This window comes from Pseudophryne corroboree, chromosome 2, assembly GCF_028390025.1.
Source record: "Pseudophryne corroboree isolate aPseCor3 chromosome 2, aPseCor3.hap2, whole genome shotgun sequence".
In the NCBI taxonomy this organism is placed as follows: Eukaryota; Metazoa; Chordata; class Amphibia; order Anura; family Myobatrachidae; genus Pseudophryne; species Pseudophryne corroboree.
In genome coordinates this window covers 575954404-575969334 of record NC_086445.1, presented here as the reverse complement: position 1 = coordinate 575969334, position 14931 = coordinate 575954404, and the positions used below count along the sequence as shown (strand labels likewise).

The 14931-nt window shown below is 44.2% G+C and overlaps 1 protein-coding gene across 4 annotated transcripts in view; it reads left to right on the top strand.

Moving 5' to 3' along the window:
- The window catches only part of CLSPN (claspin), a 410714-nt gene that overhangs the window by 212581 nt on the left and 183202 nt on the right, over positions 1-14931 (top strand). For all 4 annotated transcript variants that reach the window (XM_063954464.1, XM_063954465.1, XM_063954463.1 and 1 more), the window contains exons 12-13: positions 13286-13341; positions 13521-13714. In XM_063954464.1, coding sequence (XP_063810534.1) covers positions 13286-13341; positions 13521-13714 — 250 coding nt within the window. The remainder of the gene's footprint in view (positions 1-13285; positions 13342-13520; positions 13715-14931) is intronic.

The following is a 14931-nucleotide window of genomic DNA, read 5'->3' as shown; positions in this document are numbered from 1 at the left end:
TCAGGAGTCAAAATTGCAGATCAACATTCTGGAATTGAGGGCGATCCGGTACGCACTCCTTCAGATTCCAACCATGGTACAGGGTCATCCGGTTCGTGTGCAGTCCGACAATGCCACGGCAGTGGCTTACATCAACAAACCGGGAGGAACTCGCAGCTGGTCCGCAATGAGAGAAGTCGCTCAGATTCTCACGTTGACGGAACGTTGGGTTCCCGTAATATCCGCAATTCACATTCCAGGAGTCGAGAACTGGGAAGCAGGTTTTTTGAGTCGTCACACGATTCATCCGGGAGAATGGGAACTTCACCAGGAAGCGTTTCTCTCTCTAGTGGACCGCTGGGGACTGCCCGACGTAGACCTAATGGCGTCTCGACTCAACAAGAAGCTTCCTCACTACGGTTCGCGAACTCAGGATCCTCAAGCATTTCTAATCGATGCTCTAACAGCCCCGTGGCAGTTTCAACTGGGTTACGTGTTTCCGCCGATTCCACTGCTTCCACGTCTACTTCAATGCATTCGGCGAGAAGGTCTCGCAATAATTCTGGTGGCTCCAGATTGGCTGCGCCGACAGTGGTACACTCTTCTGCGCAGCATGGTCGTTGGAGACCCCTTTCGTCTCCCCCTGCGACCAGATCTTCTTCTTCAAGGGCCTTGTCGCCACCCAGATTTAAGTCGGCTGGCTTTGACGGCTTGGTTCTTGAATCCATGATTTTAAAAGCAAAAGGTCTTTCGCGTTCTGTTGTACAGATGATGATTCGGGCTAGGAAGCCGGTGACTTCCGGCATTTACCATAGGGTATGGCGTATTTACATTGCTTGGTGCGAAAAGCGGGGCTTGACTCCGCATTTGTTTAGACTTCCTCGCCTGCTCTCTTTCCTTCAGGAGGGTCTCGATAAGGGCCTGAGGCTTTCTTCACTGAAGGGTCAAGTTTCAGCTTTGTCGGTTCTTTTTCAAAAGAAACTAGCGATCATTCCAGTGGTTCAAACATTCCTTCAGGGAGTACTTCGTATTCAACCACCTTTTGTTCCGCCGGTTCCTCCCTGGGATTAAAACTTGGTCCTTACGGCCCTTCAAAAATCTCCATTTGAGCCTTTGGAATCTGTGGAACTGCGTTATCTGACACACAAAAAGTTGTTTTTCGTTTGGCTATTGCTTCCGCTAGACGAGTGTCTGAGTTGGCGGCTCTTTCTTGCAGGCCACCCTTGTTAGTGTTTCATGAGAACCAGGTGGTTCTGCGGACTAAGCCTTCTTTCCTTCCAAAGGTTGTTTCAGCATTTCATTTAAATCAGGACATTGTCCTTCCAGCTTTTAGTCCGTCGTCTTCTCCTGGGGAGAATTCCCATTTGGCCCTCCTGGATGTTGTCCGGGCCTTACGTATTTATTTGTCTCGCACGGAGTCTTTCCGTCGTACGGATAACTTGTTGGTATTGATTGATGCTCCCAAACGAGGTTGGCCGGCTTCCAAGAACACTGTGGCCCGTTGAGTAACTTCGGCCATCAGACAGGCTTACGTGTCGTCAAATGTTTTGGTTCCTGACTCAATTAGGGCTCATTCGACTAGAGCAGTTGGAGCATCTTGGGCTGTTCGCGGTGGTGCATCTATTGAGCAGCTGTGCAGGGCGGCGACCTGGTCGTCAGTCCATACTTTCACAAAGTTTTACAGTTTTCATACTTTTGGTTTGTAGACTGCCTCTGTTGTGCGTCGTATTTTACAGACTGCTATGCCGTCAACGTCTCCCTCCTCTCATTAGCTTGCTTTGGGAAATCCCACAAGTAACGGTGTAGCGTCCCCCAGATGGATGACAGAGAAATAGGGATTTTTGTTTACTTACCGTAAAATCTTTCTCTGAGTCCATCTGGGGTACGCTGCGATCCCTCCCGTAGTTTTGTCTGGTTTATTTGGTTGTGTTTTTGTTCGGGTCCATCTCCTTTGGCTTGGCTAAACGTTAACTGAGTGATGGCTGAGCAGGAAGGAGATGGGAGGGGTTAGAGGGGGGAGGAGGCAGCTTTTTGATAGATTCTGTGCTAAACTCCACTACCACACACCTCTAACCCACAAGTAACGGCGCAGCGTCCCCCAGATGGACTCAGAGAGAGAGATTTTACGGTAAGTAAACAAAAATCCCTATTTTTATATATACCTGTGTATGTTTTAATTTTAAGTGTTTTATTTGATTAAATTCCTTTTAAATTATATCTACGTGTAATATTTTTTTTTATCACATTAGTGATGTTATTCTATTATGTGCTATTTTTGCTATCATTGGAGGGTGACATACTCCTATCTTTATGGTTTCTTTTGGTAAAACCACCCTCCTTAGCGCCAGTTTGGTTATTTATATAACTTTTTATTTGACCAAAGCGGAGAACCAGTTTTTAAAGACTCAGAACTACGTTTTCTACTATTGTGCGGAATGGTACTTTGCTACCATATACCCTGTCCGATTGAATCAGAACTGTTATAGAGGTCCCCAATTTCCCATTTTATTTTTTGCATGTGATATGGGAGGAGACGTCATTAGGAACCTTTGTATAAGCTGGTGTGTGCACCTCTAGATATCCTCATTCAGTGTGTTTAATCATGATGTCCATGGACTTCAGTTACATGCCTGTTAAATAACAAGACTGTACTTTTAAAAAATAAACCATAATGCGCGCGTTAAAAGGGATTGGGGAAACCGTTTTGTAAATCCCACCGATCTCGCACAGATTGTCACACAGCGTTCGAGGAAGTTTTTTCCAGTGTGTCGTAAAAATGCTCTTAGTTGAAAAGTAATGCAGCATATTAACTTAAAAATTTGCGTTAACTTGAATGCCAACTGCATATTTCCATATGCTAACCAAGGCTTACGGGACAGATTGTATGTCATGTGCACCTGTGTGTGCGTTGCACAAAACAAGATTATGTGACTTTCGAAGATGAACATTCTGGAAGGCTTTGCACATCAAAAATATGTGGAATAAACTGAGAAAATTGTTTGAATTGACAGTCAACTCTGCATCCGAACTGTTAGGCTAATTTTACATCACATTCCTAACATGACAAAAGTGTGTACTAAGATTGCTCCAAGACTTCACTGCTTAGCAGACAGAGAATGCAAATTCCACAGACCTTTTTGGAACAAATTCAAGTGTATTCACATTTTTTAGATGGGTATTACCTGTGATGAAACATGGAACTACCAGTACACAGGGGTGATGATCCTCTTACCTGGAAGATCTGCTGATAAAGGCAAGTTCTTTGGCCTTAATGCAGACACTATCAGTGGACAGATTTGAAGGGTCATGTTAGTTTTAAGGTCTTAAGAAATACAATGTGACTTCTTTCCGGTGGATGATCTTCCTGGGCTGGCTGTCTGATATCTGTCAGCAAAGGGTGGACAATATATTCTCACTACACAGCCTGGTGATGTCCCTCTTGGCTCTCAGACTGATGTCTCCTTTTCATGGAGGACTTGGGAGATATGGTGTCTCTTTTGATGCAGTGCGTTTTGTACGGTTTCATTAGCAGGCATTCCAGATTGAACAGGTTTCGAAATGGAATACGTACCACAAGCATTTGATCAGTAAGTTCTTCAGACTCTACACAGTGGTGTGTGTGTCAGTCCCCTCGTACTGTAGCCGAGAGGCAACATTCTCAAAAGGGGTCTCCAGTTCTCCATCTTAGACTGGGCAATCATAGTGCCACATTTCAGTCTGTGAGATTGGGGGTCTTTGGTCAGTTTAGTGAAAGAGTCTTTGGTTTCTAGTGGAGTATAAACCCCTAATAAATGTGCTGGAGCATAAAGCAATTTTCAATGTGGCCGTCAACGGCTAACAGTTCTTGTGGAAAAGGGCTTTCAAGATGTATCTGACAATGCTGCTACCAGACTTGCAATAAACCAAGCATACACCAGTCTTACTCTGAGCATATATTGGGTGGAGCACAGTGTTCCAGCCAATTTAGGGATTTTCATCTCCATGCTGAAGCGGACAAACCCTTCAACCAAGTGAATGGTCACTCTTTCCAGAGTTCTTTTTAATACTGGATGAACTGGTGGGGGTCACCCAATTTTTTACATGACCTCTCCGAATGTGTTGCGTATGTACTTTTGAGATTTGCAGGGAATTTCTTCTCTCCGTTGTCTCATCAGGTCCCCGAAGACTCTTTGTCAGTCCTTTGGTTGCTCCAGTGGGTGTTGGTGAAGAGGTTTAATGTAAATCTGTTAGTCTTTTTTTGTTTTAAGTGAGGACAGTGTCATCTAATTGACAATTTTAAAACTAATTTAAGGATTGTTACCTATACTTTTTAATCAGATATTTGCTTTTCTCTAACGTCCTAAGTGGATGCTGGGGACTCCGTAAGGACCATGGGGAATAGCGGCTCCGCAGGAGACTGGGCACATCTAAAGAAAGCTTTAGGACTAACTGGTGTGCACTGGCTCCTCCCCCTATGACCCTCCTCCAAGCCTCAGTTAGATTTCTGTGCCCGACGAGAAGGGTGCACACTAGGGGCTCTCCTGAGCTTCTTAGTGAAAGTTTTAGTTTAGGTTTGTTATTTTCAGTGAGACCTGCTGGCAACAGGCTCACTGCATCGAGGGACTAAGGGGAGAAGAAGCGAACTCACCTGCGTGCAGAGTGGATTGGGCTTCTTGGCTACTGGACATTAGCTCCAGAGGGACGATCACAGGCCCAGCCTGGATGGGTCCCGGAGCCGCGCCGCCGGCCCCCTTACAGAGCCAGAAGAGCGAAGAGGTCCGGAAAAATCGGCGGCAGAAGACGTTCCTGTCTTCAATAAGGTAGCGCACAGCACTGCAGCTGTGCGCCATTGCTCTCAGCACACTTCATACTCCGGTCACTGAGGGTGCAGGGCGCTGGGGGGGGCGCCTTGAGACGCAATAAAACATGATAAAAATACCTTAGAAAACAGAGAACCTAGGCGCTAATTTTTAAGGGAAAATTAAATATATTTGTATATATATATACATGCAAGTATGCACATGTACATCCAAATTAATCGTACCTCTGTAATTCCCGTTCGCTGCTGCAAACAAACTTCTGTACGTTTGTAATTGTATATAAAAAATAGGAAAAAGATACAGCCGCGCCCGGGATTAACAGAGCATATAATAAACCATGATTGGTCAATTAATTACACATACATATATAGGTCACCGAGTGTCAAATCAATCAAACCCAATCAATAATGCACATAAATGTTTTAATATAACACAATAAAATTGTATTTAAAATATACTGTGCACAGTATTAAATTTGAAAAATGCTTTGAAAGAGCCAAAAGAGAGAACATATATAACATAAAGCATAAAAGTGTGTCCACTTATGAACACAATATTGTAGCATGTATGATATCACAAACCTGTCTCAGTTAGGAAATGTGGTCATTAAGAAACACTGTTGCGCAATTTGATTTAAAACAATGACTAAGAGATCAGTGTATAGTCCTCAACAATATATAGTAATAGATAAATTCGGACAAATATCTCAGTTCATCAAGTCCATGAGGTATAAAAAATAATAATGTTCTGTTAAATAATGTTCGTGCAAAGGAGAACTATATATGAAAACTTGTTCTCTGAAACATATACGTGTGGCGTCCCACCGTAATGTTACCTGGTAAGTGGTGAAAAATAGAACCGATAATCAGATTAACCACACCTCGTGTGGCTGCTGGATAAATTAGTAATATCGAGACCGCTGATCCCTGGTTAATTGACAAAGGGAAAGGTGCAAATACTGACCGCCAGACTGCGCTGGCCTGAAAGATCACCTTGTGACGTTCTCACCGGAGATTCCGTCCCATAGATGGTGACTATACACTGATCTCTTAGTCATTGTTTTAAATCAAATTGCGCAACAGTGTTTCTTAATGACCACATTTCCTAACTGAGACAGGTTTGTGATATCATACATGCTACAATATTGTGTTCATAAGTGGACACACTTTTATGCTTTATGTTATATATGTTCTCTCTTTTGGCTCTTTCAAAGCATTTTTCAAATTTAATACTGTGCACAGTATATTTTAAATACAATTTTATTGTGTTATATTAAAACATTTATGTGCATTATTGATTGGGTTTGATTGATTTGACACTCGGTGACCTATATATGTATGTGTAATTAATTGACCAATCATGGTTTATTATATGCTCTGTTAATCCCGGGCGCGGCTGTATCTTTTTCCTATAAAAATACCTTACATGGCAAAAAATACATCACATATAGCTCCTGGGCTATATGGATGCATTTAACCCCTGCCAGAATATACAGAAAAACGGGAGATAAGGCCGCCGAAAAGGGGGCGGAGCCTATCTCCTCAGCACACTGGCGCCATTTTCCCTCACAGCTCAGTTGGAGGGAAGCTCCCTGGCTCTTCCCTGCAGTCACTACACTACAGAAAGGGTTAAAAAAAAGAGAGAGGGGCACTAATTAGGCGCAGTATTAAAACATACAGCAGCTATAAGGGGAAAAACACTTATATAAGGTTATCCCTGTATATATATATAGCGCTCTGGTGTGTGCTGGCATACTCTCCCTCTGTCTCCCCAAAGGGCTAGTGGGGTCCTGTCCTCTATCAGAGCATTCCCTGTGTGTGTGCTGTGTGTCGGTACGTTTGTGTCGACATGTATGAGGAGAAAAATGATGTGGAGACGGAGCAGAGTGTCTGTAACAGTGATGTCACCACCTAGGGGGTCGACACCTGAGTGGATGTACTGTTGAAAATTACGTGACAGTGTCAGCTCTGTATAAAAAAACAGTGGTTGACATGAGACAGCCGGCTACTCAGCTTGTGCCTGTCCAGACGTCTCATAGGCCGTCAGGGGCTCTAAAGCGCCCGTTACCTCAGATGGCAGATACAGACGCCGACACGGATACCGACTCCTGTGTCGACGGTGAAGAGACAACCGTGATTTCCAGTAGGGCCACACGTTACATGATTGAGACAATGGAAAATGTTTTATACATTTCTGATAATACGAGTACCACCAAAAAGGGGTATTATGTTCGGTGAGGGAAAAACTACCTGTAGTTTTCCTGAATCTGAGAAATAAAATGAGGTGTGTGATGATGCGTGGGTTTCCCCCCGATAACAAGTGATAATTTCTTAAAAAGTATTGGTGTATACCCTTTCCCGCCAGAGGTTAGGGTGCGTTGGGAAACACCCCCTAGGGGGGATAAGGCGCTCACACGCTTGTAAGAACAAGGGCTCTACCCTCTCATGAGATGGCCGCCCTTAAGGATCCTGCTGATAGAAAGCAGGAGGGTATCCAAAAATGTATTCACACACATACTGGTGTTATACTGCGACCAGCAATCGCCTCAGCCTGGAGGTGCAGTGCTGGGTTGGCATGGTCGGATTCCCTGACTGGAAATATTGATATCCTAGATAAGGATAGTATATTATTGCCTATAGAGCATTTAAAAGATGCATTTCTATATATGCATGATGCACAGCGGAATAATTGCCGACTGGCATCAAGTATAAGTGCGTTGTCCAATTCTACCAGTAAAATGGTCAGGTGATGCGGATTCCAAACGGCATTTGGAAGTATTGCCTTTGAAAAGGGCCATTTGGGGTCGGTCTTTTAGACCTGGTGGCCACGGCAACAACTGGGAAATCCACGTTTGTACCCTAGGTCGCCTCTCAAAATAAAACGCCGTATTATCAGGCGCAGTCCTTTGTTGGCAAGCGGACAAAAGGTTCCTCTTTTCTGCTCGTGACAGAGGGAGAGGAAAAAGGCTGAAGAGATTAGCCAGTTCCCAGGAACAGAAACCCTTTCCCGCCTCTGCCAAGCCCTCAGTATGACGCTAGGGCCTTACAAGCTCAGGCACGGTGGGGGCCCGTTCTCAATGAATTTCAGTGCGCGGTGGGTTCACTCGCAAGTAGACCCCTGGATCCTTCAGGTAATATCTCAAGGGTACATATTGGAATTCGAGACGTCTCCCCCTCGCCGTTTCCAAAAGTCGGCTTTACCGACGTCTCCCTCTGACAGGGAGGCAGTTTTGGAAGCCATTCACAAGCTGTATTCCCAGCAGGTGATCATCAAGGTACCCCTCCTGCAACAGGGAACGGGGTATTATTCCACACTATTGTGGTACCGAAGCCAGACGGCTCGGTGAGACCAATTCTAAATCTAAAATCTTTGAACACTTACATACAGAGGTTCAAATTCAAGATTGAGTCACTCAGAGCAGTGATTGCGAACCTGGAAGAAGGGGACTACATGATGTCTCGGGACATCAAGGATGCTTACCTTCATGTCAAAATTTACCCTTCTCACCAAGGGTACCTCAGGTTATGGTACAGAACTGTCACTATCAGTTCAGACGCTGCCGTAGGGATGGTCCACGGCACCCCGGGTCTTTACCAAGGTAATGGCCGAAATGATATCCCTTCGAAGGAAGGGAATTTTAGTTATCCCTTACTTGGACGATTCCCTGATAAGGGTAAGATCCAGGGAACAGTTGGAAGTCGGTGTAGCACTATCTCAGGTAGTGTTGCGGCAGCACGATTGGATTCTCAATATTCCAAAATCGCAGCTGGTTCCGACGACTTGTCTTCTGTTTCCTAGGGATGTTCCTGGACACAGTCCAGAAAAAAGGTGTTTCTCCCGGAAGAGAAAGCCAGGGAGTTATCCGAGCTAGTCAGGAACCTCCTAAAACTGAACCAAGTCTCAGTGCATCAATGCACAAGGGTTCTGGGTAAAAAATGGTGGCTTCCTACGAAGCAATCCCATTCGTTAGATTCCACGCAAGAACTTTCCAGTGGAACCTACTGGACAAATGGTCCGGGTCGCATTTTCAGATGCATCAGCGGATAACCCTGTCACCAAGGACAAGGGTATCCATCCTGTGGTGGTTGCAGAGTGCTCATCTTCTAGAGGGCCGCAGATTCGGCATTCAGGACTGGGTCCTGGTGACCACGGATGCCAGCCTGCGAGGCTAGGGAGCAGTCACACAGGGAAGGAATATCCAGGGCTTAGGGTCAAGCCTGGATACATCACTTCACATAAATATCCTGAAGCTAAGGGCCATTTACAATGCTCTAAGCTTAGCAAGACCTCTGCTTCAAGGTCAGCCGGTGTTGATCCAGTCGGACAACATCATGGCAGTCACCCACGTAAACAGACAGGGTGGCACAAGAAGCAGGAGGGCAATGGCAGAAGCTGCAGGGATTCTTCGCTGGGCGGAAAATCATGTGATAGCACTGTCAACAGTATTCATTTCGGGAGTGGACAACTGGGAAGCAGACTTCCTCAGCACGACCTCCACCCGTGAGAGTGGGGACTTCACCCGTGAGAGTGGGGACTTCACCCAGAAGTCGTCCACATGATTAAAAAACTCGACAGGTATTGCGCCAGGTCAAGAGACCCTCAGGCAATAGTTGTAGACGCTCTGGTAACACCGTGGGTGTACCAGTCAGTGTATGTGTTCCCTCCTCTGCCTCTCATACCCAAGGTACTGAGATTGATAAGATGGAGAGGAGAAAGCACTATATTCGTGGCTCCGGATTGGCCAAGAAGGACTTGGTAACCGGAACTTCAAGAGATGCTCACGGAGGATCCGTGGCCTCTGCCTCTAAGAAGGGACCTGCTCCAGCAAGGACCCTGTCTGTTCCAAGACTTACCGCGGCTGCGTTTGACGGCATGCCGGTTGAACACCGGATCCTGAAGGAAAAAAGGCATTCCGGATGAAGTCATCCATATCCTGATCTAAAGCCAGGAAGGATGTAACCGCAAAAACATTATCACCGCAATTGGCGAAAATATGTTGCGTAGTGCGAGGCCAGTAAGGCCCGACGGAGGAAATTCAACTGGGTCGATTCCTACATTTCCTGCAAACAGGAGTGTCTATGGGCCTGAAATTGGGGTCCATTAAGGTTCAGATTTCGGCCCTGTCAATTTTCTTCCAAAAAAGAACTAGCTTCAGTCCCTGAAGTTTAGACGTTTGTAAAAGGGGTACTGCATATACAGCCTCCTTTTGTGCCTCCAGTGGCAATTTGGGATCTCAATGTAGTTTGGGTTCCAAAAGTCACATTAATTTGAACCACTTAAATCTGTGGAGTTAAAATATCTCACATGGAAAGTGGTCATGCTGTTGGCCCTGGCCTGGGCCAGGCGCGTGTCAGAATTGGCGGCTTTATCCTGTAAAAGCCCTTATCTGATTTTCCATTCGGACAGGGCGGAATTGAGGACTCGTCCTCAGTTTCTCCCTAAGGTGGTTCCAGCGTTTTCACCTGAACCAACCTATTGTGGTGCCTGCGGCTACTAGGGACTTGGAGGAATCCAAGTTGCTGGATGTTGTCAGGGCCCTGAAAATATTTCCAGGACGGCTGGAGTCAGGAAATCTGACTCGCTGTTTATCCTGTATGCACCCAACAAGCTGGGTGCTCCTGCTTCTAAGCAGACTATTGCTCGTTGGATTTGTAGTACAATTCAGCTTGCACATTCTGTGGCAGGCCTGCCACAGCTAAAATCTGTAAAAGCCCGTTCCACAAGGAAAGTGGGCTCATCTTGGGCGGCTGCCCGAGGGGTCTCGGCTTTACAACTTTGCCGAGCAGCTACTTGGTCAGGGGCAAACACGTTTGCTAAATTCTACAAATTTGATACCCTGGCTGAGGAGGACCTGGAGTTCTCTCATTCGGTGTTGCAGAGTCATCCGCACTCTCCCGCCCGTTTGGGAGCTTTGGTATAATCCCCATGGTCCTTACGGAGTCCCCAGCATCCACTTAGGACGTTAGAGAAAATAAGAATTTACTTACCGATAATTCTATTTCTCATAGTCCGTAGTGGATGCTGGGCGCCCATCCCAAGTGCGGATTGTCTGCAATACTTGTACATAGTTATTGTTACAAAAATCGGGTTATTATTGTTGGGAGCCATCTTTTCAGAGGCTCCTCTGTTATCATACTGTTAACTGGGTTCAGATCACAAGTTATACGGTGTGATTGGTGTGGCTGGTATGAGTCCTACCCGGGATTCAAAATCCTTCCTTATTGTGTACGCTCGTCCGGGCACAGTATCCTAACTGAGGCTTGGAGGAGGGTCATAGGGGGAGGAGCCAGTGCACACCAGTTAGTCCTAAAGCTTTCTTTAGATGTGCCCAGTCTCCTGCGGAGCCGCTATTCCCCATGGTCCTTACGGAGTCCCCAGCATCCACTACGGACTATGAGAAATAGAATTATCGGTAAGTAAATTCTTATTATTCCAGGCACATCTCTAGATTAATTTCTTCCTATTCAACAAAAAAAAATTACATTCATCATTTTGTATCGTAATACATCCTCACTCTGTTTTTTAGACCTGAGTTTAGGTTGCACAATATTTTAGGAAACAAAAAATGATGTTCAAATTTCTGAAAGGGGTGGTCCACTTGAATGGTTTTTGGGACCTCTTAGTGCTTGTTTCGAATGTTATCTAAGAGTAAACTGGTAACAGAATTTGATGGCAGATAAAAACCACTGTCCCATCCAGTGTGCCCTTTTCAACTTTTAGGTAACCTCAACCCTATTTGATGCTTAGTTCATTGTAAGGATATTCATATGCCTATCCCAAGCATGTTTAAATTGCTCTTATGTCTTAGTCTCTACCACCTCTGACAGGGGGCTATTCCACTTATCCACTACCCTTTGTGAAGTAATTTTTCCTCAAATTTTCCCTGAACCTACTTCCCTCCAGTTTCAGTTCATGTCGTGTTCTGATACTTCTCTTCCTTTTGAAGAATGTTTCCCTCCTATACCATATTTAAAACCACTGATCTGTTTGACAGTTTCTCTCATGTCTCCCCTTTCTTATCTCTACTCCAAACTATACATGTTAACATGTTAAGATCTTTTAGTCCTTCCAGGTAAGGTTTATGGTGTAGGCAGTGCACCATTTTAGTAGCCCTTCAATGTGCACTTAGTATCTAGAGCCTTCTGGAGATATGATCTCCAGAACTGGACACTGTATTCCAGATGAGGCTGTACTAATGACCTCTACAGTGGCATTATTACTTCTTTCCTTCTGCTACTGATTCCTCTCCCTATGCAGCCAAGCATCTGACTTGCCTTTCTCGTTGCTTTGTTACATTGCTTCCCTGCCTTTTAAATCACATCAAATAGTGACCTCTAACTCGCTTTAACTCCTCAGTAGTTTCCATTATAGTGCCCTTGATACTATATTTGGCCTTTGGGTATTTGAGACCCAAGTGCATAATTTTTCATTTTTTAGCATTAAACTGTAGTTGTCACGCTCTTGACCATTCCTTTAGTCTACCTAGATCATCAATCATAATGTTTTAACTCTCCTGGTATGTCTACCCTGTTACATATCTTTGTGTTATCCGTAAAATGGCTTACTTTCCCTTCAATACCATTTGCAATGTCACCAACAAACCTACTAACAGAGCAGTGGTCCAAGTACAGATCCGTGGGGTACTCCACTGGTAACAGTTTTCATCCTTAGACTGCACTCCATTTACTACAACTTTGTATTCCCTATCCTGCAACCAGGTTCTTATCCATTCAATCTTCTTGGAATCCAATCCCACGCTTTCATGTTTATTTAGCAGTCTGTGATGTGGGACCATGTCAAAACCATTACAAAGTCTAGATAAGCATATCTATAGTATAAATGGCATAAGAGATTGACGATATGGTCTGAACGCCAACTTTGTAAATGTCAACAGGGTGCCACTGTCTACATTATTACATGTTGATAATGAGTGTTGATACTACTACCTGACCTTAACAATGATGTTTAATGTAGACCTGCATCATTTTGTCACTGTCAACAAGTTGACACACATTCTGAATGTCGACAATGACTGCATACATTTTTGCAATCATTCATGTTTCCATGCAGTCTGCAATACAGCACTCCACGTAGTGCATTTATAAGATGGTGGTTCCCTGAAGGAGAATATAGGAGTAAAGGCATCGTTTTGTTATAAGAATAAGTATTACCAGTGACGTCAAGTTTTTTTTTTTTTTTTTAAAGGGTAGACTTGTTTGAAACTCTTGTCAGATATAAAAGTGAAAGTGTATAAGGCATTTATCCGCATTCTAAAAAAATATTTGATCAGAGCAGACTGTCACCTTTTATATTGAAAGCAACCATTCACTATTTGTAGACTTCCTACAAACATATATATATATATATATATTTTTATTTATGTTATGCTGTATGTGGTTATAAAAATATCATTAGCATTTCCTGTTTTGTGTGCTTTGTCTTAACCTGAATTTTTTACAAATATTTTAAAGTCTAGTGTTAAACCAAAATTATTCTGTGTCACACAGTGACTCCATTCCGGATAAGATTGAGCATGACGGATGCAAGGGGGGCGACAAGCTAGGTAAATTCAGACTTGCTTCTTATATAGGTTTCATATGATTTAACGTTCAGTGTTTTTCAATTATATCCAAAACCTCAGATTTTTAGTAGCATAGCTACAATTTCATATGCGTTCAGTAAAAGCAACCATTGTTCCTTTTATATAATGTGTTTTTTTTTTTTTTTTTTTAATACCTATAGAGGAAGATGACTTTCTTTTACCCCTGACAAAGGACAACAGTCACAACAGCAGCTTTGAGCTTATTGGCTCTATGATTCCTTCTTACCAGCCTTTAAGCAAGATTGGGCGAGGCTCGCTCCATCCCGGTGTGGGTGGATTCCGCTCCCCATCCCCAGTTCTATTCAAAGCCAACTTTCTCAGCTCTGCATCGAAGGTAAGATAAAGCCTTTTTGTTACACTGTATCTGAACACAATACTTTACAAATTTTAAAATGGTCACTGCTTTGTTGTGCGGTATAGCCGAATACACTAATTATATCAATTGTCTATCCTATAATTTGTTTATTCTTCATCCATGGGGGGCACTAGGAACCATGGGTATTATAGAGCAGAGAAGTCCTGGGCACCAAATGGTTAACTACTTTCCCAGACAGCACTGGCTCCTCCTCCCCTATACCCTGCCCCCATTTTAGACAAGACAGGTTTTTTTTTTGGTGCCCAAGGATCTAGGCACAGCTTTTATGGCTGCCTTAAGCAGCCTGTACTTTATTTTCTTTTCCCAATTTTTTATTGAGCAGGCAGTGGGTCAAGCATCACAGACGCTGCCACTCCACTGCTTGCCTTTTCCAGCGGCTGGTGTGGTGGTAAAAGGATTAGTGACTTCAACAAGCACCGGAGCGCACACAAAAAGCCCCAGGTGCAGCTGAATTGCAGAGACCTGGCTTGTCTAATTAGGGGTGTATTCAATACCTGTCGGAAACTGCTGTCTTGTCAGAAAGACGTCAGTTTCCGACAGGTTTAGGTCGGAAGGGGTTCCGACCTATTCAGTGCAGGCGATTATTTTTCCGACTTGTTGGAATTCACGTTGGCCGTCGGAAACGCGACCAAGCCCGACAGGTTTTCGCGCCGTTTCCGACAATGTCAATCCGACTTTAAAGAAAGTATGATTGCCATTGTCTGGAATGAGCCGAACCTGTCTGGTTTGGCCAGACATTGAATACTGACCTGTCGGATCCTTTCCATTGGAATGGATCCGACAGGTATTGAATACACCCCATAGTGTAGTATCTTCCGAAGACATGGTGGAATGTACCTTTTTTCATTCCAGACACTGCAGTTAGGGCTCCTATCCTGGCGGAACCGTGCCAACCTTTGACTCTGGTCCCAGACGATCATTCTACCCCAGGGTTTTTTTCTAACTGCTGATGAGAAAAAAATAATGCACACCACCTTCACACAAGGTTATAAATGTAGAAAATTAATAAATACCAAAAGGACGGGTGTGCGTCTCTGCAGCCAAATATATAAAGCTATGCAAGTCGCAATCATTCATAGTGATAGCTGATGAATCTAGCCAGGGAGCAGTTACAAATGGATGCAGTTATGTGACAGGCGGTCAGGAGACCGCTGGTCACAATAAAGATGCCTTCA